At 45.9% G+C, this 26,298-nt stretch overlaps 1 protein-coding gene across 2 annotated transcripts; it reads left to right on the forward strand.

The window, feature by feature from the left end:
- The first annotated feature begins 211 nt into the window (after positions 1-211).
- On the forward strand, positions 212-24,686 carry DUSP10 (dual specificity phosphatase 10). Of its 2 annotated transcripts, XM_041464234.1 has the most exons (5): positions 223-335; positions 945-1,097; positions 1,931-2,773; positions 19,995-20,372; positions 23,418-24,686. In XM_041464234.1, exons 3-5 carry the CDS (start codon positions 1,972-1,974, stop codon positions 23,681-23,683), a joined length of 1,446 nt encoding a protein of 481 aa, XP_041320168.1. In that variant the 5' UTR covers positions 223-335; positions 945-1,097; positions 1,931-1,971; the 3' UTR covers positions 23,684-24,686. The 2 variants fall into 2 exon arrangements, with proteins under 2 accessions (XP_041320169.1, XP_041320168.1); XM_041464235.1 differs by lacking the exon at positions 945-1,097 and having other exon boundaries at positions 212-335.
- Positions 24,687-26,298: the final 1,612 nt, after the last annotated feature.

The following is a 26,298-nucleotide window of genomic DNA, read 5'->3' on the forward strand; positions in this document are numbered from 1 at the left end:
CGCGCGCGGGGGCCGCCCCCGCCCGTCCGCGGGGAGCAGCGGCTGCCCCGAAGCGCGGGGCTGGCGCCGCGCCCTCCCCATTGGCTGTCGATGACGTCATATCCCCGCCTCCGGACCGCCCCCCGCGCTTCGATTGGCTGACGTGGCCGCCCGTCGGCACGGATCCCTCCCCCGCCGGGCCGTACATTTACGCGGTAGCAAAAGAGAAAGTAACGAGGATGGTGCGGACGGCGCGTGGAGCGCGGGTCAGCGGGCGCGATACGCACCGGGACCAGCGGCTCCTCCCGCGGCGGCCGCCGCCACCTCCGCGCACCGGGCCGGAGCGCGACGCGCCGGTGAGTACCGGGCAGCCGAGCTGAGTTGCGCGGGGCACGGCACGGCGGGGAGCGGGGGCCCGCGGCTGCGGCAGCCCGCGCAGAGGCTGCCGCGGCGGGGAACGCCGACCCGGCCTGCCGCGCTATTGGCGGCAGCCCCCGCTCCCGGCGATTGGGGGCAGAACTTTAGCTCCCCGCTTTTCGTGGGCTCTTTCGTTGTCTCCCCTCATTGGGGGAGCTGAGTTGTCTCCCTCCTTTATTTAAAAATTTTAACTGCGTCAGGCGAAGGCGCTCGGGGGGCCCTTATCCTAGTTCTTATCCTAAAATAGGGCGGGGGGGAGGGTTGGGAAAAGAACGGGCTGGGAAAGCCTCCCGAGCGAGACGCCGCTGGCTCCCCTCTGCCCGGCCGCGGCACCTTCGCCGTGCCCGGGCGAGCGGGTCGCGGCATCTTTCCGCGCTCCTGAGGTGCCGACGGGTTCGCTCCGTAGAGCAGTGGCTGCTGGGGGTGGCAGTGCTCCCCGGCCATCCCCTGTTCGGGATGGACATCTCCTAGCTGGCCGGGGCGGAGCTGCGAGTGCTTGCCCCGCTTTGGGCGAGTTGGTGAAGTTGGTGCTGGGATGGGTTTTTCAGAGAGACCTGCGGCTGCTCCCAAAGTTGCTGGTGAAGGGGACGCACTGTCAGGGCTAAGTGGGTATTTTCTTCCTGTCGTCTTCGTTGTCTGCCGAGTAGAAACGGGGGGATTCAAATCCTGCGTGCTGCGTCTTAGCAAATGGGAAGGCAAAGGTGAGGCAGGCAGTGACCTTGGTTGGGGCGGAGGGGACCACTCTTTGAAGAAGCTGTGAAATGTGGTGGGGAGCGGGAATTCACCTCACGGACTGCTGTAGAACAGCAGAGTTCCCGAGCCTGGAGCTAGGGGCTTAACTGGGGTCGGATTCACCTCTAACTGGGGGAGGGAAGTGCAAGATGCATGCGTATAAGGATCTCCAGAAGCTAATTTTTTTTGTTTTCTTCTGGGTATTTTTTTGTTTAGCCTTACGTGTTTGAGTCTGTAACTGTCTCAGAAAATTTATTCACAGGCTAATTTTATTCCAGCATGCTGGAAAAGTTGCCTATCACCCCTGACACATTCAGCTCTTCAGCTCTTATTATTATTCTCAGTGGAAGCAGATTGCTCAGCTCTTACACGTTCCTCCCTGTAGTAGACTCAGCCCAGTAGTTGCTTCCTTTGCAGTGAGCAATGGGATAAGGGAACGTGCCTCTGTCATTATTGGTGGTGAGCCTTGCAGCCTGGGGTTTTGGAATAGCTCAGTACAATCTGCATGTAGCTAAATGCCTTCTCCTGGGTGTCACTGCACACTGCTCGTGTGGATTTTGCGTGCCATGGGCACACATGCAGATAGCTGAATAGATTCTCTGATAGATTCTCTTAATAGATTCTCTGCAGCACTGAAGAGGCTTTTTAGCAGCTACTGTGAGCTGGTAACTGTCAGAAGGAGTTGTTATGTTAGGCATAATGGGTGTCAGCAAAATAAATTGCTGGATCTGTCGGTTTATGTGTTTCATGATCTGTTTTCATCACCTTTTTTCTTCTTTCCCTTCTGCTTTTTCTTTTTCAGGGTGATCTTGAGTTCTTAACTTGCTAGTGCTCAGCCTCCTCATGCCTCCATCTCCTTTAGACGACAGGGTAGTAGTGGCACTTTCGAGGCCAGTGAGACCTCAGGATCTCAACCTGTGTTTAGACTCTAGCTGCCTTGAATCTGCCTCTTCTGCTGGTGAGAGCCACGCCGGTCTCCTCGGTGCAGCTGTCGTGTCCCTAAAGGCTGCTAATCTCACGTATATGCCCTCATCCAACGGCTCTGCACGCTCCCTGAGTTGTGGATGCAGCAGTGCCAGTTGCTGCACTGTGGCAACATACGACAAGGACACTCAGGCCCAAACTCCAGCTAGCACCAGCAGCACCCACGCCAGAGCCTCCCCCACCTGCCCTGCCAACCAAATGGTCAACAGCAATGAGAACGTTGGCAGCCTGAGCCCGCTGGGTGGAGTGGGGAGCCCTGTCTCAGGCAGCGCCAAGCAACTTGCCAGCATCAAAATCATTTACCCCAATGATCTGGCCAAGAAGATGACCAAATGCAGCAAGAGCCACCAACAGAACCAAGGGCCTGTCATCATTGACTGCAGACCCTTCATGGAGTATAATAAGAGCCACATTCAAGGGGCTGTTCACATTAACTGTTCTGACAAGATCAGCCGGAGAAGGCTCCAGCAGGGCAAGATCACTGTCTTGGACTTGATCTCCTGCCGGGAAGGCAAGGACTCCTTCAAGAGAATCTTCTCCAAAGAAATCGTAGTTTATGATGAGAATACCAATGAGCCAAGCAGGGTGATGCCTTCCCAGCCACTCCACATAGTGCTGGAGTCACTCAAGCGAGAAGGCAAGGAGCCCCTAGTCCTAAAAGGTAATAGACCTCGTTACCCAGCTCACAGTGTGTTGGTTTGCTTTGCAGTGTGTACTCTCTGCTGTAAGCCTTGCTGATGGTTGCACCTTGAAAGTATCTGTTTATCTCTGGAAAGGCCTGTGTTTCTCAAATTACCAGTGACAAAGCAAATGCCTTCCATGGACAAATAATGGAGCTGGTAGCAGAGAGATGCTTGCTTTTCTCTGGATGTTGTCCTTGAGTAGCAGGAGGGGTGGGAAGTGGAAGGAGGAGGAAATGTGCTTCCTGGTGTCTGCCTGTGCAAAGAATTTCCCCCAGTGCTTATTCCTAGTATTTATAGCCCAAGGAGCAGAGGTCCAGGAGGGGATACTTCTCTTTTAGCTTGTCAGACTGACCTTTACTTAGGAGCCTTATTTTAGTCCGTGTAAAACTGGACTCATAGGTGCTGGAGATGGACAGTGGGAGAGTAGAAGGAGGGAGGAGGAAAGGTGAGGGAGGTCACTTGGTCTGAGGCATTGTGTCATGGACCAGTCAGCAAAACTTGAACAATCAAATCTAGTTTTGGTGATACGGGGTCAGAATAATGGACAGAGGAAAATTATTTGTTTAAAAAGTGCTCTCTGAAAGTGGTATATTTCTGTGTATGAGTGCTTATGTATGTATACATAAGCTTTACAGGCTATCCTGTAAGGGCTTCTGTTTTAATATGGAATTTGATTTATCCCTTAATGCTTTGGTGGAGATGAGCCCCACCAATTAAGGCATCATCCAAGGACACTTCCCTTTCTTCACTTTATTCTCGAGATCCTATTTATAGCAATGCTGCCCTCTAGATTAAATTTCCTTTCCCCTGCGTGCTTATGCCATTCGGAGGCATGGCTGGCAGAGACTGGCTGTGGCAGTGGGGAACTATGGAAGGATTTGCTGCTTAGCTCATACTGTATGTATTTAATTTGCTTAATTTTTCTGTGCAGCTTGCTACTTCCAACCTGCACGGTGTGGCAGGAGAATGGAGCAGGCTGGTACTTTATCCCTTTTCCTCAGCCGAGTTTCATGGCTTTGTAGAACCTAGGCATCCTGTGAGATACTCCGTGCTTGTATCTTGTGGAAGCTTGAAATTGCTGAACTGTCCCCTTGCTCCTGGCAAGAGTGTAGTCATACTGGGCTTGTTTTAATACTTGCTACAGGATCCCAGTATGCTTTTATTGAGTCTCTGGGGTCATGATGATGCACTTCATCTGTGGAAGAAGGAGATGAGGCACTCAGCAGAGCGAGGCTGCCACTGGAATTGGGCCTTTCTGGTGGTAATCCTTCTGTTGTACAGCCTTTGCAGCTGGATGTGTGGTTGTAGTCCGCAAGCCTTCCTATCTTTAGAAAAGTGGAGTGCTGAAGATATTCTCTGTCTTTCTCTGAAAACGTTGTAGCTTCTCTGAACGTCTTATGGTACTTCTTCAGTACCTGGAGTGAGATCATGGCTGAGATGAAGCTGCAGAGCAGTAATTGGGCAGCACTGAGCTGTTGGGCCCTGTGGGCAGGTTGTGGCTGCCCCTTCTCCCACGTCCCAGCTCTTTGTGCTGCTCTGGGTTTAATCAGGTGCTCATGGCAGTCCTTGGGCCGTTTTTGGTTTTCAGATACTAAGAAATGTAAGCTTAGCAGAAATCTCTTCCCCAAACTGGCCTGTCAACAGATCTGGAAGTGTGCCAGAAGACAGAAAGCCCAAATCCTTTGCTTTTTGGATATAGTGATGAGCTGGGCTGGAGCAGACCTTACCTCAGGGAGCCTGTGGTGAGGAGCTCCCCCCATCACTGTAAGTCCCCTCCCGTTCTTTGAAGTGGAGCTCCAGCTGGGGTCAGATGGAGCTGAGCATGGGATAAAGCAGCATTTGGGAAGGCTGCGGTTAACTTTCCGAGCTGGGGGATTGGCGCTGGAAGCACTCGTTACTTAGTTTCACTTGACAGGCAGCGTTTTTTCCGTCGTGCTTCAGCCGCCCAGGAGCTGGCGCATCCCCATCCCTGTGTTCAGGCGCTAAAACGAAACTGGGGGTGGCCGGGGAGCCCTCTTTGCCTGGGTCTGTTACTTTGAGTGATTTCTCTCGCTCTCCGCTGCCCGGCCCTAATTTATTGCCGGCCCATTTGATCCCCCGTGTTGTGTTTGCAAACGCTGGTTGCTAGCCGGGCTGTCCAAGTTCTCGTCCCCCCAGTGCGGTGCCGCCTTCTCCATGTTTGGTGCTGCCTGTCAGCCCGCGGCCCCGCTGCCGCTCCCGCGCCACGCTGGCACCTCGCGGGCTCGGTCCCATCGCCGAAGCCGGGGCTTGGGTTACTTCTCTGCCCGACAGTGCCTGGCCCCGCAGGTGAGCGGCTTTAAGGTGGCCCAGGCTTTTTGAGCAGCACAGCAGCTCTTTGCTCTTTTCCAAGACCGGGCCATGATCTATAGATAAATGTATGTATGGTGTGCCTTATTAGGCACAAGTTAAAAAGAGGTGGTCTGGTTTATTTTTAATGTAGCAGACCAGTGTATAAACTAGTGCTGGGACAAGAGAGTTTTGTGTACGCTGTGGCATGGAAGATTTTAAGACTTCAGTTCCTCCCTTTCTATCCATGCCTCTCCTTGCTACTTCCTTTAACATTTTTTTTGGTCATAAATTTAACACATGCATAATTTTGATTTAAACTCTTAAGCAAGATTTGCTTATTTCTTTTGCCATGAGGTACAGCAACACTTGAGACAGGCATAAATCATCTATTTTTACAAAAAAAAACCCCGTAAGAATCTTGTATTTCACAGTCCTGCTACACAGGCCATAGCAGCCTGAGCTGTCCTGGCTGAAGCTGCTGCTCAGTCTGTTTATAAACAAAACAGGAATAAATCATATTTCCCCCAACACCCCATGACCATGGTATTCCATGTTTCCTGAAAACTAAAGGCCTCACTTTTTGTGGATGCTTTTTTTTTTTAATTTTTTTTTTTTTTTTCATAGCATTGGAATGGAGAGGGGGAAAAATCAGTGATATGAGCCCAGTGTCCCTTCTGCTCGAGGCCAATGTCAAAACTGAATTTGGGGAGGGGAAGAGCATGGTGTTGTGACCCCAGGTTGGGTCAGCAGCCCTGGCCTTCCTTGGTAGGGCTGTACCCCTTTCCCTCCTGCAAACCCAACAGTGAGGCATCTCTGCCTTCCCTGAGCACCTCAGCTCATAGCAAGAGTTTCCTTGAGTTTTGGGGCCTTGTGTGCTTGAGTTTGCTACTGGGACCTAAAAATGGAAAGTGAGAAATTAATTTGTATTCAGATGAAAAGTACTCGTTTTCCATGACTGAAACATTTAGGCTTGGAGTTCAGCTTTTTTTTTTTTTTTTTTTTTTTTTTTCACAAGCTAAATTCAATCTACAAAGGAAAATAAAATGAAAAATTGAAGCATCTATGCCAGCACATCTTCGCAGCTTTTAACACAAGAGGAGTTGCCTTTGTCTCTCTGACCAGGGTCCAGTGGAATTGTCTCCATCCTGCTGTTCTTCTTCCCTCAAGGCCCACCTTGGGCCTGGTGAACCTGCTTAAGTCTTGTGTTTAGTTTGTAAAGGCTTCTGTATTTGACTTCAAGGAATTCAAAAGCAGAGGTGAAAAATATGATTTGGGTTTTTTTGTTTTTGTTTTTTTTAATTCCCACTATATGCTGTAAACTCATGGCTGGACTTCTGCAAAGGAGATGGGAAGGAATTAGCTGGTTCCTCCACAAAACCTGGTTCTTTCTTTGTTCTTGTTCACAGTCTGAGGAGCTTATTTATGCTCTGCCTTTCATTCTTCTCTCTGCTCATCGAAGTAAATGAAGTGACTTGCTCTCATTATAGTGGGGAGTGTAAGACCTGCCAAGAAACCATTTCATGCCTTCTGCCATGGTCCAAGAATAGTTTTAGATCTCTTACCACACTAGAATCACATATCAGCAAAGTTGAAACAACTACAGAGGGACTGAGATCTTTACAAAAGGAATAATTACTTGCTTTATGTTCTCCTACATTCATGTAAATACTGTGATCAGCTGCCTTTGAAATACCTGACCTGGTCGTAACTTGTACAAATATATTAATTATTACTTTCATTAATTATAGAATTTAACAGTGTCAGTGTTGCTTTAAACCCTAATTGGATTACACTGCAGAAGTGTATTTGAAACTAAAACTTGATGTAATGGTCAACACATCCAGCTGACCAACAAAACATGTGCCTGACACTTATTTCCATCAGAGATCTCCACTGAATAAGTATTAGGTCATGGTTGTAATAGGGAAATGTGTAGTTTTAAAAACACTGGACATTTTACGTGAGTTACTTAACATTTAAAAATAAAATGTTCCCTCTGTGCTGCAGAAGAGAGCTGGACCTATCTGTCACTGGGGGAAAAGCTTCTTCTAGGTTTGTCAGGGCTGAGATTTCACCTTCAGTATTCAGCTCTGATAGCTGGTGCTTAAAGTATCTTCCTACTGAAATAAATAATCTTCTTGGCCATCACACTAGAAAATTGGTTGTATGTGTCATTACCTTTTGCATATAGATAAATTGGGACAATGGTGTGGCTGGAAAGCAGGGTCTTTTGACATATTTTGAGGGTACACTTCTGCAGAGGAGGGGTACCTCTACGCTTTGCCTTTTCAACAGTAATGGTAAATGTGGTATTTTCTCTGAGATTATGGCATCTGAGAGTTTGCTGGCTTGCATGGTGCTTATCACATTTTACTGTCCTTGGGAAGAGAGCAATGACACTGCCTTGGAAAGGGAGGAATAGAAAGGAGATTTGCCCCCCACCCATTTTTGGCTCTGCAGTTTCTTATACCTTTGGAATTAAGAACTAAGAGTTAAGAAGCAAAATGTTACATTAGGCAAACCTCTCTGATGCTTGTAAAGAAAAATCTGGTTCCAGTTCTGTGTAAACTGGGGTAACATTCCCTATGATGTTCCTGGTAGGTAGATGTTGGGTTATAATTAGCTGAATGCCTCATGTACTGCCCTTACCCTTGCCCTGCCAGAGGTGAGAATTTCTTCTACTGAAATCTTTCTAGGGTGGTGTGCTTGTCTATCTTCTGGCTTTTTGTTCTCGAGGTGGACACAACCTTTTGGAGAGGCTCGGGATGGAAGGTTAGCTGTGTTTGGGGTTTGAGTGGTATCCGGATCTTAACTAATACAGATGGACTATTTAAAAAAAAATTTTTTTAGACCTGTACATGAGTGGTTTGCTTCCAAAGCAGCAGCCAAAGTTTTCACTACACTTATGAGCAAAGAAGTTTTTAGTGAGATTGCCTTGGCTTTATGATGCGTTTGAAGTGGGAGCCCATCCCTTTTCTTTAGGCTATGACTCTTTACTCCATGAAAAGCCCCATTATAGTTTATTTATGCAAACAACTCAAAAGTGAAGAAATGCCATAAATATAAGCAGCATGCACACATCTCAACATTTCCCTGCTTTGCAATTTCACCAGCCAGCGAGGAGGGAAACACCTCTCAAATATTCAGCATCATCTTGCAGGGCTATAGAAGTCATGCTGTTTAAAGAAATAGATTATGGTAATCTGAAGATAACCTAATGCATTGTTCCTCTGTGTGTGAAATAAGATTGTGTGGTGCTTGGGCCTTGTTGGGAAGTCCCTGGTGGGCCTGGGAGAGTGCTGGCTACAGAAATCACAAGGCTGACCTGAATTACTGTGAGCAGCTGTTTTTCTGAAGTTTTGATTTGAAGTTCTCACCTGAATCAGTCTTTAGCAGTTTTTTAAACATCTCAGTACTGTAAAAGTTAATTTGTTGGTATCACAAAGGTGTTTGGTAAGCTGGGGCTTAAAGAAAGCAGTGTATATATCATGGATGTCACCTTTCCCAGCCTCATGGAAAAGTAAAGGCTGCAGAGTCCCATTGAGAGGAGATTGGATCAAGGTGCTGTCTTGAACACGGCATTTGCTTCAGCTTCCTCTGGCAGGCCTTTCATCTGCTCTTAATCCATTGAGGGTTGTGGGAAAGCTGAAATGTGCACTAGCACTCTTGGGTTCAGCCACCAGTCCTGGCTGTGCCAGTCAGGACACCCTGTGATGAGGCAGAACGGGGACTGCTGTGGGCAGGAGGCACGAGGGATTCAGGGAACATGTTTTTGCAGCTGGAAAATCCAGGAGTGCTCATGGTCTCTGCACAGTGTGTTGATGAATGCTCTGTGGTTCAGTAGTGAAGCTTGGGGGTTTTGTTGTTTCATTTTGTTTAAACACCTTGTGACTTTTTAGTACAGGAAACTCTTTGCTTCAATTAGTATCTATGGTGAAGGCAGCCTCACATCTGGGAGCACTCTGAAGGTTGTTTTTTTTGTGTCCTCTGCTGCTTAGAAAGATGTTGATTCCCCATGGGCCTATGTCCTGCCAGGAGGTGGTCTCTCACCTAGTTCTGGAGCAGCATTTTGGGGGCTGGAAGGAAAGGGAAAGAGATGGAGAAGCAAGTCAGTCCACCATGTGGTACAAAAAAGGAGGAACTGGACTAGAGGGATAAATCTGGGCCTAGATAGCAGGGCAGTCTCGTGGCCAGGGGAGCTCTGGTTAAGCCCACACGACAGGCTTGCCATGAAGCATAGAGAAGTTATTTTCATCTGATTTGCATTTTTTTTTTTTTTTTTTTTTTGTTTTTTTTGGTTTGTTGTGGGTGTTTTGGCCATCTGCAGTCACAGTAGTGCCCTGGGACAACACACCTGCCTGCTGCAGAAAGTGGGAGATGGATTTAAGAGCACCTTGATAGTGCATTTTTGTAAAATTTTAGGCTCTGATTTGCCTCTGGGTATTTTTTTTTTTTTAAAGCAAGGTTCATCTTCATGTATTTCTCTGCTTGGGTGAGGGAGTTGTCTCCTTTTCAAAGGAATGCTCTGCTCCCAGTAAAAAGAGTGAGATCAGGAAGGGGCACAAGCTTCTGATCTCCTGGCACTTGGTGTCAGTGAGCCTGTCCCATGAGAGTGCATGCAGAGAGACCTAAACTGGCCCATTCTGCAGGGAGCAACTGGGACCTTGTAGGTCTAGGTGCTACCTAGTCCCTCTGACTTGAAGGAATGAGCTTCTGATTGCTGCTGCCTGGGGTAGTGCCGCCCTTTGTCTAGCTCAGCTGCACCCGTCCACGGCTCCTGCAGTGGGGGAGCTTCTGCACTGGGCTGTCCCCACTGGAGGGTCTGGGCATGTCGAAGTCGGGAGGGAACTGTAAATCTGTCATTATGTGCTACTGGAGAGACAGGAGTGCTCCTACTTGAGTGGAAGGGCTTGGGAGCCACTGCTCCTGCCAGGGTTAAGTGCTGCTTTGTGTGCACGCAAAACCCTGCTTCCAAGATCAGGGCTTTGAAGGAGTAAGTTGGAATATAAAAAATTAAGAGAATAATAGAGATGTGAGCACATTGGCTCCAACTCTTTTACTATGCCCTAGCTTTAAAAAGTCTACAGCATGCCTGGATAAATTCCTACTTCATCCACTGCAACAGAGAAGAGCTGCTTCTAATCAAAGGTAATAAAAAGAAGAACAAATGTTACTCCTTGTCCACACATGAATCATCATATATTTTATTTTATTTTTTTTTTTACAATGGCCTAAAGAGACTTGGAAAATAGAAGATAACTTGCAAGCTTCTGTCATATCAGTCAAATTGATTATCTCCAGTTCATTATGCCAAAGTGTGATATTAAGCCTTATGTAAGCGGTTGAACACTAATGCTTTAAAGCAAAAGCTGTTGTTGGAGCAGTTGACCTGCACTATGTTGATGCTGGGCTCTTAATTCTTCTTGTTCTCTGTTAAGGTAATGGGAATCTGTCTGTCCAGTTGATGAGAGCTAAGAAGAAGACTTTTGCTGGTGCTTAAAATTTGCTGGCATATTTTAGGTACAGAACCACTCTGATTGTTTAAAATGAAATTATTCTTGAATTCATAGGTGTTAGTCCAGGAAGGCAGAGCAGCACCTCTGTTGAGGTACAACACAGTTCTTATGTTTCCTGGGAAATAGTAGTGGAGACAAGGAGTTATTTTATTTGGACACAAGAGTTGATATTCATCTAGCTGGAAATATTCCTTGTTTTATTGCTGTTTAGCTCTGGATTCTGTAAATGTGTCTTTTTCTCTTCCCCCTCTCCCTGCTTCCTTCTTGCCTTGAGTCTGAAGAATCTTGATGCAATCTGGGTCGACTTTCTCTTTACCTGTGGGGTTTTTGGGAGCTAGCCTTGGTTCCTTGACCATTTGGGCTGGGATGTATGTGCCAGCAGAGCTGGCCTTGAAGCTTTTGTCAAAGTGGGAGCTAGCATACACCATGCTAGTTCCAGTAGTGTGCTGCTTTTAATTTGGACTCTGTGGCACTGAGATATGTCAAGATAGCATCCTTTGCTTTCTCTGTTTTTCCTTCATGTGCTGTGGAATATCTTGCTAGAAAATGTCAAGTCAGAGCCAGGTATTGTTATTTCTAGATAAAAGGGTAGAAACTTTTCAGTCTAAAAAGAGTTTAAATTCAGCAGGAATGGATGGTACTCCCAAAGGTGGGTGTGGTATATCAGTGCCCTGTTTTCCTTTCATATTAATGTGCATGGTGCTGGTGTTTCTGATGTAGAGGAGCAGTGGCTTGGACTGGAAAAGAGCTTGTGTTATCCTCAGAAGCAAAGCCTGCTCTCTCTTTAGAAATAAATTGTCCTTGAGAGGTTGCCCTTAAAAGGGGAAAGAGAATAAATGGATGGCTGAAGCATGAAAATGTCAGTGTTCTCTAAAACAGGCAGATCAAACAGAAAGGTCCACTCTTATGCATCCAGGATTATGGATGTCTGACACAGTGCTGGGACCCTTCTCCCTCCTCAGATGTGCTGAGCCACAGCTGCCCGCATCCTGCTCCTGTGCTGGCTCTTTCCAGGCCACTTGCTTGAGAGATGCATATGGTGATGGCCAGGGAGGGAACTGGTAACAGATTAAAAAACAAATGAAACTTGCTGTTTTGGGCAAACCTGCTCAGCTCAACCTCTCTCTGGGAAAACAGACCCATAGCTCTTTGTCAATATAAAGCCATTTGTGGTATTTTATTGCAATAAAATAGTTTCTGTTCCCTCCCCCCCTCACTTCCCCTGCCTCCCTTGTACATAGCTTTAGCATTTCTTGATGACCTTTTTGTTAATATCATTTCCAGTGGGAGCATTTCACAGTAGAAGTATGTATTCCTTCAGGGTTTATGTTAACATTTCCAGTAATTATTTAATTTGACTTCATGTTAGCCTGCATCCCCATGGGAACACATACTTTTGCCATGAGATGTTGTAACGTGACTAATTTTGAGTTTCTGCTATAAACGCTTGCCCTCCAGGGAGGGTAGGTCCAGTCCTCCTTGGTGGCTGTAGAGTCATCATCATAGTGTGTTTGGGTTGTGGGGTTTCTTGCCTTACTTCTGTTTACATTCTTGTATAGTTTAGTCCTTGTACCAAAATTCAGAGCAGGCCTTCTCTTTCACCTTCCTGACCGCTCCCCAAGGATAACACAGTGCTTTGAAGAATGCTACATTATTTCCCCGTGAATACTTGAGTTTTTATTTTGAAATAAGCAGACTCAGCACTCCCATAGCATAGGGCAGATTTCCAGTTATAAGCTGGAACCACTGTCTTGAATACAGAGAGGTGGTCCCAAAGTATTCTGGACAGGCTGATGAGCCCAAAGGTTAGTAGCATCTCTTGGAAAAGCTGACAAGTAAAGGGATGATATGGATGGGATATGTGGGTTTGCTTGGATGTTCATGGTCTGAGAAAAAAACCTAAATTTAAGACCAAAAAAAGTATAAAGAAGAATTAAACTGAAATCCAAGAAGGGTTTTCTAGCGACAGGTCAAGGAAAAAAGATTGTTTTTTTTCTAATTGGAATGAATTTAGATGATCTAGTAGTCATGAGAAGAGGAAAAGTGAAGGGGTGAAAGCTGATGGTGGAAAAAAAGCAAGTCATATGTTGAGGTGTGGGAGGCTCCTGGGGGTGATGGTGTGGTTGAAAATGGGTGATGGTGAGATGGGAGGAGATGAGAATGGAGCTGGACAGAGTCAGCAACTGGCATAGCCTGGCAGGAGAGGGGCAGACTTCATCTGCCTCCCAGGATGTGACCCTGGGAGAGCCAGCTTTGCTGTGCCTGGTGTCAGAGGAAAAAAATAAAAATGGATGAGGTCAAGGTCCTCAAAAGCCAGTGGGAGAGGATGCGCTGTGGTATGGGATGTGAACCATAGCGAGATAAAATTGGAAATAACATGCAATCGTGTATGCACGTCCCTCGATGCTGGGGGGAAACCTTTCCTCTTCATCCGGCATCGCACTCTTGACTTCTAAAGGGACCTCAAAGCCATTATGTCAAGGATATGCTTGTGATTCCTCTAGGCCAGAATTTGTGTACAAACTGACCTCTCAGGATAGTTCCCACACGGAAAAAAATTGACCTTGCAAGTTCTTCGGAATGCGAAGTTTTGCCCTTTTTTTGAAGTGCTGCTGGCAGCTCAATTCGAGGGAGAGACTAGATTAGATTGAGTGTATCAAGGTGGAAGCTGTTCTTTGTGAATGCTGTTTACTTTTACTTTTTTATGTTTGCTCAAAGCTTAATCTTTTGCAGCACAGCTGTTGCTGAATGCTGTGCATGTGACAGGGAAAGCACCATGGCAGGGTTTCCTTGGAATATCCCACAGACATGGGAGGAGTTCACTAATGTCACCTGTCTGAGTGTGGTCCAATAGGTCCCCACCCCTGTAGATGTAAGGGAGTTGCCCTTCCTGCTGTGTGGGCAAATACAGTATTTCCAGCCATGTCAAGGTTGCTGCAGCAATGAGGGCAAGCCTTGAGTACTGCTCAGCTGTAGCTGTGGTGAGGAGATGGCCATCTGCTTGGAGAGTAGGAACACTCCTACAGTGATCTGCTTGGATTGGCCCTGTTGCTCTAGAAGAAGTTTGGGAAGCAGTGCCCTGCTTGGGCAAGGAAAGTGTGTGTCTTGTGTTGTTCTGAGATCTGAGCATCCCTTCTTTCAGTGCCTCAGGATGAACAGAGCATAATCCCCAGGACACACTAGGACCCATCTTTGTTGTGGCTAAAATCACTCCAGCAACATCTGTGAGCAAGTGTGATGGCTGCATCTTCTACTGCAAGGTGGCCTTAGGTCCTGTGCCTGATGGGTGCAACCCCAGTGCCGCCATGCCCTCCCTGACAGTTTCCTTGGTGCTCAGCAGAACTACACCTGCAGCCATAGCTGTGTTGGTGGTATGAAGAGATGGTCTAGGTCGTTTGCCATATCCTGCGAGTGGATTGGGCCTACAATGGCAAAATTCTGCTTCAACCTGTACCGCAGCATCTTCCTTAGTAGAAGGTCCATGGTACAGGAGCAGCCTGCATGGTGGCATTGCAGTGGTGGTGGCTCAGCACCAGTGTGCCACCCTGCAGCAGGACCTCTAGACACTGGTGGGCAGCATGGTGGGGGTGGCCATGAGACCTGGGCCCTCCTGCCCAGGAAGGCTGAGTAAGGAGGAGAGCACTGGGTGGGTGAAGAATCTGGACAATACCTAACTTCTGTTTTTACATGCTGGAGTCATATTTGCTTAATCTTGAGGTATCCTGTGCTTTGAATCAACTTGACACAAAGTCATCTGTTCATTAATAACACAGGAGCAGTTTAATTGTTGCCTTAGTGGAAAAATACGTGAGACTGTCATCAGCTGTTGCTTCTGGCAGTGCTTTTCTGCATTAATGTAAATAAATGAGGTCACAGGTTTAAAGGAACAGGCTGTATTGCACAAATTCAAAACATTGTCTTAAGCAGATACACACCAATTGTCTGAGCGTCTCTGTCCTGTCCTGCACCCTGAATGCTCCCTGTGACATTTCAGATCTAAACTCGCTCAAAAACAGCTGCAGGGTTTGCTGTAGTGGTACTGACAGGGCACATGCTGAGTGGATGTCTTAAAGCTTGGCTTCACTCCTGAGCAACTAAAGCTTGTGGTGACCAGAACTGTGGTATCACCAGATTTTCTGCTGTGCACCCACAAGAGCCCAGCAACACGAGAGAAGGGGAATTTACAGATTGAACATCTCTTCTGCTGATACTTCTCAGCGTCCTGGGATTTCTGTTCTTCTTGTGCTTGTCTGTGCATTGCTTTTCTTTTTTTTTTTCCTTTTTCTTTTCCAAGATGGCTTTGTGGTATTGTAATCAAGGATGGGCCGATGCAGAAATCCGCCTGGACAGCTTTGAAAGCCATATAAAAGGTCTGGTTGTCTCCTAAGACCACGTGCTTAGTCTAAATGTGGCTCCCACATCTGCAGTCTGTCATGTATAAAAATATGTTCCTATTTGCAGTGGGAGCGGGAACACCCAGTATCTGCCACGCTCAGAACAAAGTATATCCACACCGATGAGGTAATGCAAAGGTGTTGCTTTGTGGTGAGGGTATTTGACTGTAGCTGCCTCTCTCTAAGCTCTGCCACTGGAGAGGGAACAAGGTAATTTACTCCATTAACTATGGGGCAAGATCCTATTTCCAGATAGGAAACATATTGCAAATGTGCCAAAGCATATTGTGGACCCAGATCCTCGTTTGCATGTAGTCATGCAGCCGGAGAGTAGCAGTGGTGGCTGAAGGAGAGACAGAGGAGGAGGCCAAATGTTACTGTACTACTTGTACTTAAATTCTCAATGTTCTTGAACAACAAACAAAAAAACCCCTAAACTAAAAAGCTGTAATGGTAGAAACAAACAAAAAAAATCCCTTCAAACAAACAAATCCCCAACCAGCCATTCCACTTTTATAAATTTGTGCAGGTAAGGTTTGTTTCTCTGGATTTCTTTGAAGATGATGCTATTTTAAGGCCATAGTCTCTTATAAAAAGCTGGCTGCCTCATTCTTGCTGTACTTTTTGTGCTTGTTTTGCATTGTATTTGCCCTCTTCTGATGGCAAATGACGGACACTGTGTTAAGCATGACTTTTATGCCAAAACCATGCTTCTTGTCTTTTTTTATTTGTTCAGAGCTGCTTTGGCTGCTGTTCAGCTGCTCACCTGGTCTTGCAGTGCTGGTGTGAGCCCTGAGCTCCTGGGTGGCTTTGGAGCTGGAAAATCTGTGTGCAGCTGCTGCTTGGGTGCTGCCTGGTGGGGGAGTTTGAGGAGCATTAAGTGAGATGTTTATGGGTAGATGGCTGCAGAGAATTGGAAAAAATGAGTGGGAGTAGCTGGAGCATGTACAGTGCTGACTTAAAGCTTCCCCAAAAGTTTTGAGGTCTCAGACACTCTAAAGTCTGTTGTCACTTACTAACTGTTCTGGCAGGGCAGGATGTTGGAAAATGTCATGCAGTTACAACTGCAAGAATGGTTCTGCAACCTGGGTCTTGCATCAGTGGTGAGCAAAGAGCCCTTGGTGTTCTGTTGTATTCTGCTAAATACCACAAAAGGCCATCTGCCAGCATGGGTTCTGCTTCACTGATTGATTTCCTTATGGAAGAAATACCTTGGGTTCCCCAGAGTGCTGAATGTCCTTGTATGTCCATCTCTCTTTGGGTTTGGGTAGGTTCAGCCCTCTGAACACCTGTCCAGCAGCCGTTCTGGAACAGAGCAAAGGCACTTGGGATGTTGTCCGTGCTCATGCACAGGCTGCATCCCACTGGCTGGGCATACTTCCCCCTGCTTTGGTCATTACAAGCTCTTTGGAGTGTTTAAAGCCAGGAGAGATGGGCTGCTGGCAGGACAGTCTGTTGAAGTGGACATCCATCAGTGGCTCATCTTACTGCTGGCATGTTTGGTTTGTCACTGAAGGTGAGTCCAGACTCCATGGGTGTGGTTCCAGCAGCACTGCCATGCATTCCCATGGGCTTTCTTGGTGGATATATTATGTTATCTCTCTATTTAGGCTGTCTCTATATGATGAAGGCTTTTCCCATATTGCAAACAGCATCTGAAAAGCTGCTTTTAAAATGCAGCTTTTGTGCTAGTGAGGAGCTTTTGCTAAGTTGTGCTTCTTGGCCAGAGGTGCTGTTACTGCCCTCTGTAATGCTTCCTTCATTCCCCAGGTTTGGAAAGGCTTGGGCAGGGTCAACCACAAAACAGCTTCTGTTACAACCCCAAGTGGTGTCTCTGCATCCATGCCTTGAGCTTTCTTGTGATCTGGAGTTGTGGTCAGTAGCAGTGGTGTCTTGTACCTTACTGAGTTTAATGAATAAACTCTCAGACCAGGCTTGCAAGAGCTTTGTGTTGGCCTCTGGTGTGGGTACAGCTTCTTCTCTCCCACCTTTTCTACCTTTCCTAAATGAAGACTTGAAATGAACTGAAATAGCAGCTGCTTGCCAAGGGAATACAGATGCATTTGAATACTTTGTACGTTGTATTTACCTTCATGTGGAAAATCCATCCCTCTCTTTCTGACTGATCATTATTAACTTTGCTTGGACCTGTTTTGGGAGGTAGTCTCAAATTTAAGAAAAATCTGAGCATTATGCATGCTTGAGCTCCACTTAAATTACTCTAGTGCCTCATAAATCAGTTTGTGCAAGGATCGTGTGTGTTGAGAATGGAACAGCATTCAGGAGGTGTCTGAGTCCTTCTTTGGGACCTGCATGACTCATATGGCAGCACAGATCCAAGCTAAGCTCCTGCTGTTGGATTTGGGTTAAGCTTCCTGCAATGACTGCATCTTGCTGCATCTTTTCCTGGGTACCAGTGTTCTTGTCCAGTCCTCCCTTGCTGATGTGTCTGAGTCAGTTCAGGTTAGTAATCCTCTCCCCAGCAATGTGTTCTTTCAGAAACATTTGCTCTGAGAGTTGCTTTAAGTATTGTTTGAACTGACTTTTTAACTCTCCTCTCACATGAGGAGATGATCAAGGAGAGTGGGGGATGCGAACTGACATTAGGAATGGTGACACTGGCAAATGTCTGTAAAAAATTGTGAATTAAGGTATTATATGTCTGGCTTCTCCACTTTTTGAGGCATCTTCCGCATGTTGTATTTGGGGTCCTTTCCCATCCTTTGCCCTGATACTCTCCTGTGTCTTAGAAGGCAGCTGGTAAAGCAAGGTGGTGTCTGCCACACCATCAGTATGTCCCTACCTGAGTGATGAACCAGTGGGGTCCTACCTCCAGCTGGGGCTGCTTATTCCCAGAAGTCAGCAGGAGAGGTGGAAAATGAGCGTTGCCTCTGGGGTCACTAAAAAAACTTTTTCAGGGGTTTCCTTGGGAATCCCAGCATGCTGTGGCTATTGTTTAAAAAACAATATTCAAGCTGAATGGATTGCTTGCCCATTCAGAAAGATGGGAATGTGGGTTAGGGTTTAGCCTGTAGCCTAGACTACATGCTGGGGCTATTGGTTTAGATGAGACTTCAAACATCTTCAGCTTGGGGACCATCATCTTGTTTGTTTTCTTGAGTGGACTGAGAAGACTTTTCAGGCCTGTTGAGGCCAGGTGGTGCAGTTGAGCTCAAATTTTTGTCCTTGCTCTTCTTTCTATCCTGATCCCCTGTTACAACTTTGAGAACAGAGATCTTTAAGGCAAATCTGTTTGCTCTGTGTCCTGTAAACAGCAGAAATAGTTAAAGACAAGCACATTTTTAGTCAGGGGAAATATTCTGCATTTTGTAGGCATTTCAAGGATTTCAGGGAAATTACGTTACTAGCAGTGTGTGAAGGACACAAGTTTGGATGTGGAAAAGGGCACTTTCATTAGAGGGGCTCAGATGGTTGTAACTAGTCTGGTGCCTCGTGCCCTTGGAATATAGCACAGGGCACTGAAATGGGCCTGGGTGAGTCCCACCTTAGGCATGTCACAGACAGACACTTGAATTGGACATTTGAATTGCAGCCCTCAACAGCAGTGTTTGATCCAGAGCCTGAGAGGGAGCATATTTTGCTTCACTTTAACAACTTCACTGGTTCACTGTGAAAGAGCATGGAAAGGATGGAAATAGCCTCTCTTTTACTTTTTTTTTCCTTTTTAAATAACGTTATTGGGAGGGTGACATTCTGCATTTATTTTGGCTAGTGTGGCTCTTTCTAGTAACTTCAGAGTTGCTGTCCCCTCTCCTGGGTTTTTTTTGGCTTGCAGTTAACAAAGTGCAATTGAGCCTGAGCACTTGGCTGCTCTCAATTCTGAGCATGACTTCAAGTATCCCAGTACAACAGCAACGTGTGTGAGGTTGGGAGGAACGCATCCCTGCATTTCTCCTCTTTCCGCCTTTTTCTTTCAGAGGAGCCACCTGTTAGCATTACGTCAGCAGCTCCCAGGAACGCCGCCGCCTCCTACCAAAGGCCTCACACAAAGTAGTAGTTCTTGTGTTGTTTGCACTCAAAGAGCTGATGTCATGCCAGCTGATGTCTTTGTGTGCTTTATGGGATCACCATGGAAACTGGGCAGGTGGGGAGCCTGCCACTGACGTCAGTGCAGAATGAGGTGTAGAAAGAAGGTCCACTTTGCTTGCTCCAGTTCTTCGAAGCCGCCCTGCCGCCCTCCTCAGAAAACAAGGAAAAAAAAAAAAAGAAAACAAAAAGTGAGGGGAGGGAAATAGTTATTGAAAAAGCCAGCAATAGAGCAGGGAAGGCATGAGTTTCCTTCACTGAAAAACTGACTTCTCCCTCCCCCCTCAGATCCATTTCCCAATCCATTTTCATGTCCTAAAAATAACTCTTGCTAGATATTTTCAGGTGTCCGGGGCAGCAAAAGGAGAGCTGTTTGCCACATGTTAAGCAAGCACCTCAGTTGCTGTTAGGTTACAAGGAGTGGTTTTCTTTTGTTTGGGCGCACAGATGGATACATGCTGTTCCCTGGAGCGATGCCAGGGTGAGCTGCTCCCATCCTCCTCAGAGCTCCTGGGTGGGGGGATGCCCTGCAGGACTGCTAAAGGGCAGGTAAAGCTAAGACTGTCCCAGCTGGCTTGATGCTCTGCTCTAGTGTGCTGATAGCCCCTTGGCTCCTTAGTTTTTGTGATGTTTTCTTTCTTGGAACACCTTCCTTGCCGCATGGGCTGGTAGGTGAGGCAGCCTCAGCAGGCTGATGTTGCACACAGGCATGTTTGTCTGTGAGCCCTGTTGTTCCTTGGCACCATCCACCACGCAGAGGGAGGACAATGCCTGCTGCTGATTCATACTACCCTTGCTGTTGACAGCCCAGTGACATTGTTACAGTCGTGGTGGGGACAGTAGAGCCAGCTCCAGCCCTTCTGGCCCCACTGTGTGCTCTGAAGAAATCTTGGGATATCTAACCAAAATGTTTGCTTGGTCTCTCTTCCCAGGAGGACTCAGCAGTTTCAAGCAGAACCATGAAAACCTCTGCGACAACTCCCTCCAGCTGCAAGAGTGCCCCGAGGGGGGAGGAGGGGGCGGTGCCTCCGCTGTGCCCCCTGTGCTACCTCAGTCCATCCCTACCACGCCAGACATTGAGAACGCTGAGCTCACCCCCATCCTGCCCTTCCTATTCCTTGGAAATGAGCATGATGCTCAGGACTTGGAGAAAATGCAGAGGATGAACATCGGCTACGTCATCAACGTGACAACTCACCTGCCCCTGTACCATTATGAGAAAGGCATGTTCAACTACAAGCGGCTCCCGGCCACTGACAGCAACAAGCAGAATCTCAGGCAGTATTTTGAAGAGGCTTTTGAGTTCATTGGTAATTACCCTTGTCTGGAAATACTCCTGTTTGTTTTTTTATTGTTATTATTTTTACCCGTTATAACAATTTAGAGTGAACTTTATGCTTTGCCAACAACTCTGAAGGCTGGTTAAGGCCAAATTTCCTTTAGTTTGGGTTGTCAGAAATGTTGAGCACCTCATATTTCTGTCCTTTCTCATCTCTGGCACGTCTGGTTAAGTAGCCCAAGGTTACCATTTTTATCCAATGATAGTAACGCCTACCTTCAGGCTTCTAAATTCAGGAAACCCCACAAAATTGAGACTTTTATCATCCCCTCTTTTTGTTTCCTTTGCATTCCTAGTTTTCACACAGTGACTTTGAGCCAGTTTTTTATAGTGACTATTCTTAATGGTATCTCAGTCTTTCCTAACTTAATGAGAAAACTGACAAACTTTCACACTTGGCTTGTTCCACCATTAGATTTGTAGCTTCAGAGTGTATGTGTGGTTGAGTGGATAGTGATGAAAACTTGCATTAATAAGCCTCTAAATCCTGTAGGCTGTGTGAGAGAGTTCACCACAGACACGCAGCTTGTTGTGGAGATTGCTGAAGAAGTGACCCAGCAGTGTTGTTCTGGACCTCATTACAATCAACACAGCACAGCCCTCAGCCAAGTTTGGGGCCATGCTCAGCTAGGCTAAAGCCAGATGGCCACTTCAAGTAGGGCTGGTCAGAGAGGACTTCAGCATGTAGTATGAAAGCTTTTGAGGACCTTTCTATACCCCTCTAGATGTTTTTGTGCACACTGCTTTTGTGGCGTAGTAAAGGTGCTTCCCTAGCACAAGTATGTGTCCCGAGAGGTTTTCTGAAATATGCCAAATATACCATTGACATAAAATTCTATTTTCTTGTGATGAGACTGAGCTAATTCCTTTACCAGTACTTCAGGCTTGATGGAGGAGTACTAGACAAAGGAAGAAGTATCCTTGTGTGTGCACTGTAGCATAGGTCCTTGACTGACCCCGTACTGGGGCGGGGTGTAGAGCTGTGGTCCTCCTTGCCTTCCTTTGTGCTGACTCTGCACTCAGGTACACTCAGGCTTGGCAAGGATTTGACCCCAGCTGTGGGACCAGGTGCCAGGGCAGGAGGGGCAGGCTCAGCAGGTTGCTGTGAGCCCATCTGCCCCTGCTATGTGTGGGGCAGGGCTGGCAGCTCAGAAGCAGATGGCTCCTCAGCCTTGCCTGGCTGTGTCTTGGCAGGGGGTTGCAGTGTGCTGATGCCTGTGCTCTGCAGCCACACTGCTTTAGTGAAGTGAACAGAGAAAACACTGCTTATGCTGCAGTTCAGGTGACTTTTACCACTCTGAGCCTTTGGCTTGTCTTCTACAGTGTGAAGGACCAAAGGATCTCTAACTCAAATTTTCCCTTGTGTTCCTAACCCAGTCCCAGCAGTACCAGTAGTGCTGTCAGTTCCCCAAGCTGCTGGTTACTGTGTGCCTGGGAAGGTGAATACTTGTTTGGGTGAAGGGCAGAGAAAAGGAAACATTGCTTTCATCCTCTGGGAAAACAGCTGTATCAAGAAATCCAGTAAAACTTTAAACTTTGAGTTCAACAAGATGGGGAGATACAATAGGCTAAGCTTAGGTAAAGAGACTGTGAAACTCCATTGAGGTCCTTCTCAGGTAAAAGAGAGAGATTTCTGCTCCCCTCATCCCCATGAACTGCAGTATTAGTTCTCAAAACCACTGAAAGATAGTGTTTGGCTTGTGACCTTACCAAGAGCAGAGAAAGCAGCTTTGCTCTGGAAAGGTTTAGAAAGCATTTCAAAACCCATTTTACTTCCTTTTTAATAATTACAGCTTGAGGGTCTATCTTTGTTTTAATAAACAAGTATTTTTCCATTGAGAGTTTTTCTTCCGTCTCAAATTAACCAGCTGGGGAAGTAACTGGTCAAAGCTTTCCCTTCCTCAGGGTAAACTTTAATTTGCATTTGAGAAGATTTGGAAATGTTTAAACACCGGATTGTTGGCATATGCTTCTTTAAATATGTCTTCAAAAAACCACAACCAGCCCCAGGTTTGGCTAAGACTAAAGCCATAGGAAGTGAAATCATCAGAAACTCTCTGGGAATGTGTGTCAAAATACATTAGAGAGTTTCAGCTTTCTGAAATACTAACTGGCAAAAATGTCTAGAGGGAAATTTGCTTTATTTATGCTTTCACAGTACAGGCTGAGCATGTGGGGTGGGGTGGGGTGGGTTGAACTGTACTCTTGGTGGAGTTGGATTCGTGCCAAAATCTGCAAACTAAATTCACGTTCCTCCTGCGGATTGAAATAAAAGAAGTAGTTTGAAGTGTTACTTCCTGAAAGTTCCATCTCCTGTTTTAACAGCAAGCTGCGGCAGATGAGGATGGTATGCTAGTGACTGTCCTCTCTCAGGTCCTGTTAGCATGTGGTTAGAAGGACTCCTTCCCCCCTAAATGCTGCTTAGGGTGCCTCCCTCTAAGTGATGAATCGTGGTGGAGTGGGGGTGTGTGTGTGTCCAGCTCCTCCTTTTGCAGAGGCACCACAGCAGAGACACCAATTGAAGCTCCTTTCAAGAGTACCTTTGTAAAGCTTCAGAGGACAGGGCGTTGAAATACATGTATTGTTATTAATTGAATCTGAAAATACCTGGTTTCTAGAAGTGGTTCCCTGCTCTGAAAAACAGGGAGGGTGAGATGCTGACATAATGCAGTGGCATTGCAACTGAGGTGGAAATGGAGCCTGAGATTCCTCATCATGGACCTTGCCCTCCTTACAAAATGCTCTCTGGCAGAGAAGCAGCATCTCTCTAGCATGGTTCTACTAATAAAGAGCAGAGAGTGGATGTGAGGATTTTCAGTGTCAGACTGGACAGGGGGTTTCACATTCAGTAGCTCTGAAACCTCGGGGGAAGATGTGCTGGAGGGGAAGGGGAAGAGACACTGCTGTGCTTGTAATCAAATTGAGGGGCTTTTCATATTAAGTTACTCTTAATTGCACTGAGCTTATTCTAATTTACAAACTGGCAGAAATCTTACTTTCTCTGTCTTGTTTGCAGAGGAAGCTCATCAGTGTGGAAAAGGTCTCCTCATCCACTGCCAGGCCGGTGTCTCCCGATCTGCCACCATCGTTATTGCGTACTTAATGAAGCACACACGCATGACCATGACGGATGCCTATAAATTTGTCAAAGGAAAACGACCAATCATTTCCCCCAACCTTAACTTTATGGGGCAGTTACTGGAATTCGAAGAAGACCTGAACAATGGAGTCACCCCGCGAATCCTCACACCAAAGCTGATCGGTGTCGAGACTGTCGTGTGACGGCCACGCTGAGAGGTGGCGGAACCTGTTCTTCACCTGATTTGGGGCAGTGATGGGTGGGTTGTGGGGTTTTCTTTTTAGCTTTCAAAGGGGAGTTTTGTGGCAAACTTTTTGTGAATAAAACCTTTTTTTGTAAGGAAAGGTTTTTAAAAGATCCAAGAACTTTGCTGGGTTTGGGATGCTGTTGTGATTTCCTTCTCAGACACTGGCAGAGCAGGGAGGCTTCAGGGCAAAAGGAGTACTTTTTAAAATAAAAACAGCAAGAAGAAGAAATGTTGGGATTTTTTTCTTTTAATTTTTATTTTTCCCTCCTCTGGCTACTTGTAGAGTTTATGGCTAAGTAGTCTGTGCAGGTTCATAGACTGAAGAAACCTAAGTTGAAGATGAAACATAAATAGCCAAAACAAAGCAGAAAAAAACCTCCGTGAACAGAAGGGCCTTTGTTCTGCAAAGGCTTGCTAAAGAGAACCTAGAAAAATGCTCACCAATGCAAAGGAAATCAGAGCAGCTTAAAAGTCTGCAAGGCACTTTTCACACTCCAGACTCAAACTAAAGAAGAAAACAAAGTTTATTAGGTGTGTTTCATGTTCCAGTTCTATTTTTCTATTTTGGGGTGTTCGGTTTTAACAGTAAGGGACTTCGATCATTCTATGCCATATGCCTTCACTGGCTTCTTGTGCAATAATAATCTGGAGTTTGTTTTGAGTGTTATCCAATTAAGAGTTGGCTGTCCACTAATAATAAGATAATAATTTTTAAAGTCTAATAGTGCAACAGCAGCCAGCTTGGTTCAGAAAGGATAAATGAGAGCAATTATTTCAATCCTTTATATTATTTTGATCCTGGTTACAGTGCTATAAACCTTTTATGTATGTATATCAGAATGTACAAAAATCTAGAACAAACGAAGTTTATTTAAAAATATTTTTCACACAAAATATTGGTGTGTTTCAGTTGTCTATATAAAAGAAATTTGATTATAAAACAAAAAATCTTTTGGAAAGTGTGTGTCCTTTTATTTCTTTAGCCATTTTCCATTTTCTTTCTATGGGATGGGGATTTTGTGTTGTTCCCTTTGGTTTGTTTTTTTGTGGCATTGTACCTCTCCCACTGACAACATTGATCTGTCTTGTTTGGCATCTCCCCTTCAGCGTTGCGTTCCTGTCCTCTGCTGGTGGAACGTTTTCTTTACTTTCTGCTGTACTCTTCCATCTCTCTGTAACCAGATTTTTCTTTCTGGCTTGACTGAATTAGCACTATTGGTGAGGGCTTTTTGGAACAGACTTGTTAATTCTACAGCTCAGTAGCCATTTGGAAAAATAAGAAATAAACAATCTCCACTAATTCATTTTCATATTCCTCTAGTTAACTTATCTTCTATGTTACTTCTATTGTCCGGTTTTTAGGCATATGTTGGTCACGTGTGCTTTTCCCTGGCCTCTCTATAGCCCCCATGTTTAGCAGTTCCACAATTCCTAGGAATCATCCTCCTGGGATTTTCCCTTCCCTCTTGCCCTTCTTCCCTTCATGCCCCTCCTTTTCCAGCTGTGTCAGTATTGTGTGGTGTGTATTGTAGGGCTGATATTTCTGCCTGACAGTGTCCCTTGGGCAGCTGACTTTCACTTTCCTTGTTTGTATTCACTTTTTTTTAAAACTATATGGTATGACCTGATCTATTCTGGACTGTTACCACCTCTAAAGTTTATTTGTATGAGCCTAAAATGAGTTAGAAAACATTTCTTGTGTGATTCTGTTACGCAAACTCAACTGTCCCAGGAAGGCTGATAGCAGTGAAGGCTTTTCCTAGATGAAAACCTACATGGACTGAACCAAGTATAAAACAGGACCTGTTGGAAAACTTAATGTGTAATCACATTAGACATGTATATTTTTGTGGACATTTTACTTAAAATATTGTTACTATACACATATTTTCTTGAAACTTACCCTTTATTAAATTATTTTTGTACTGGAGTTGAATTTTTTTTTTTCTTTTCTATGATTATTATTTGTCCTTTTGTTCAAAGCATCCTTGGCAGTGAGAGTTGCCCAGGAAGCAAAACTTCTTGGACTGTGACTGCTCCTAGAGCTAAGGGACAGAGAGGGTGCCATTTGCTGGTTGGGAGCCTTTGTGCTTTGGGAAGGAAGGAGGTCCCTTAGCAAAGCTGCTCTGCTTCCCTCCCTCATCCCTTTCCTCATGTTTGGGCCCAAACTCTTCCAGCTGTTCTCCCTGAGCTGTAGGTGCCCCTTGTTAGGTAGGAGGGAGGAGGTTAGAAAACCTTTCTTACCAGAGAACCAAAAGCAGCAGCAGGGCTGGGGGCTGGCTGAAAAGTTGGTCCTTGCATTTTGTTTGTGGCCACAAACATGTTATTTACCAAAGGTATGCAAGCTGCATACTTGGGACTCAGTGTGAAGGGAAGGAGGACTTGATTCAAAGTTGATCTTCCATGTTACTGCTTTTCTTGTTTCTGTTTGAACACCTTGGCAGGGAGGAAGGTTGTGCTGCACTGACACGACTCACAGCATCCTCTCTCAGGTTCAGCCTTGGCCACTGCATGCTGAGTGCATTAGGATGAAGTCTGCAGCCATGTAAGTACTGGTGTTTAATTATTATT

Source organism: Pyrgilauda ruficollis, unplaced genomic scaffold (assembly GCF_017590135.1).
Source record: "Pyrgilauda ruficollis isolate IOZ18807 unplaced genomic scaffold, ASM1759013v1 scaffold175, whole genome shotgun sequence".
Classification (NCBI taxonomy): domain Eukaryota; kingdom Metazoa; phylum Chordata; class Aves; order Passeriformes; family Passeridae; genus Pyrgilauda; species Pyrgilauda ruficollis.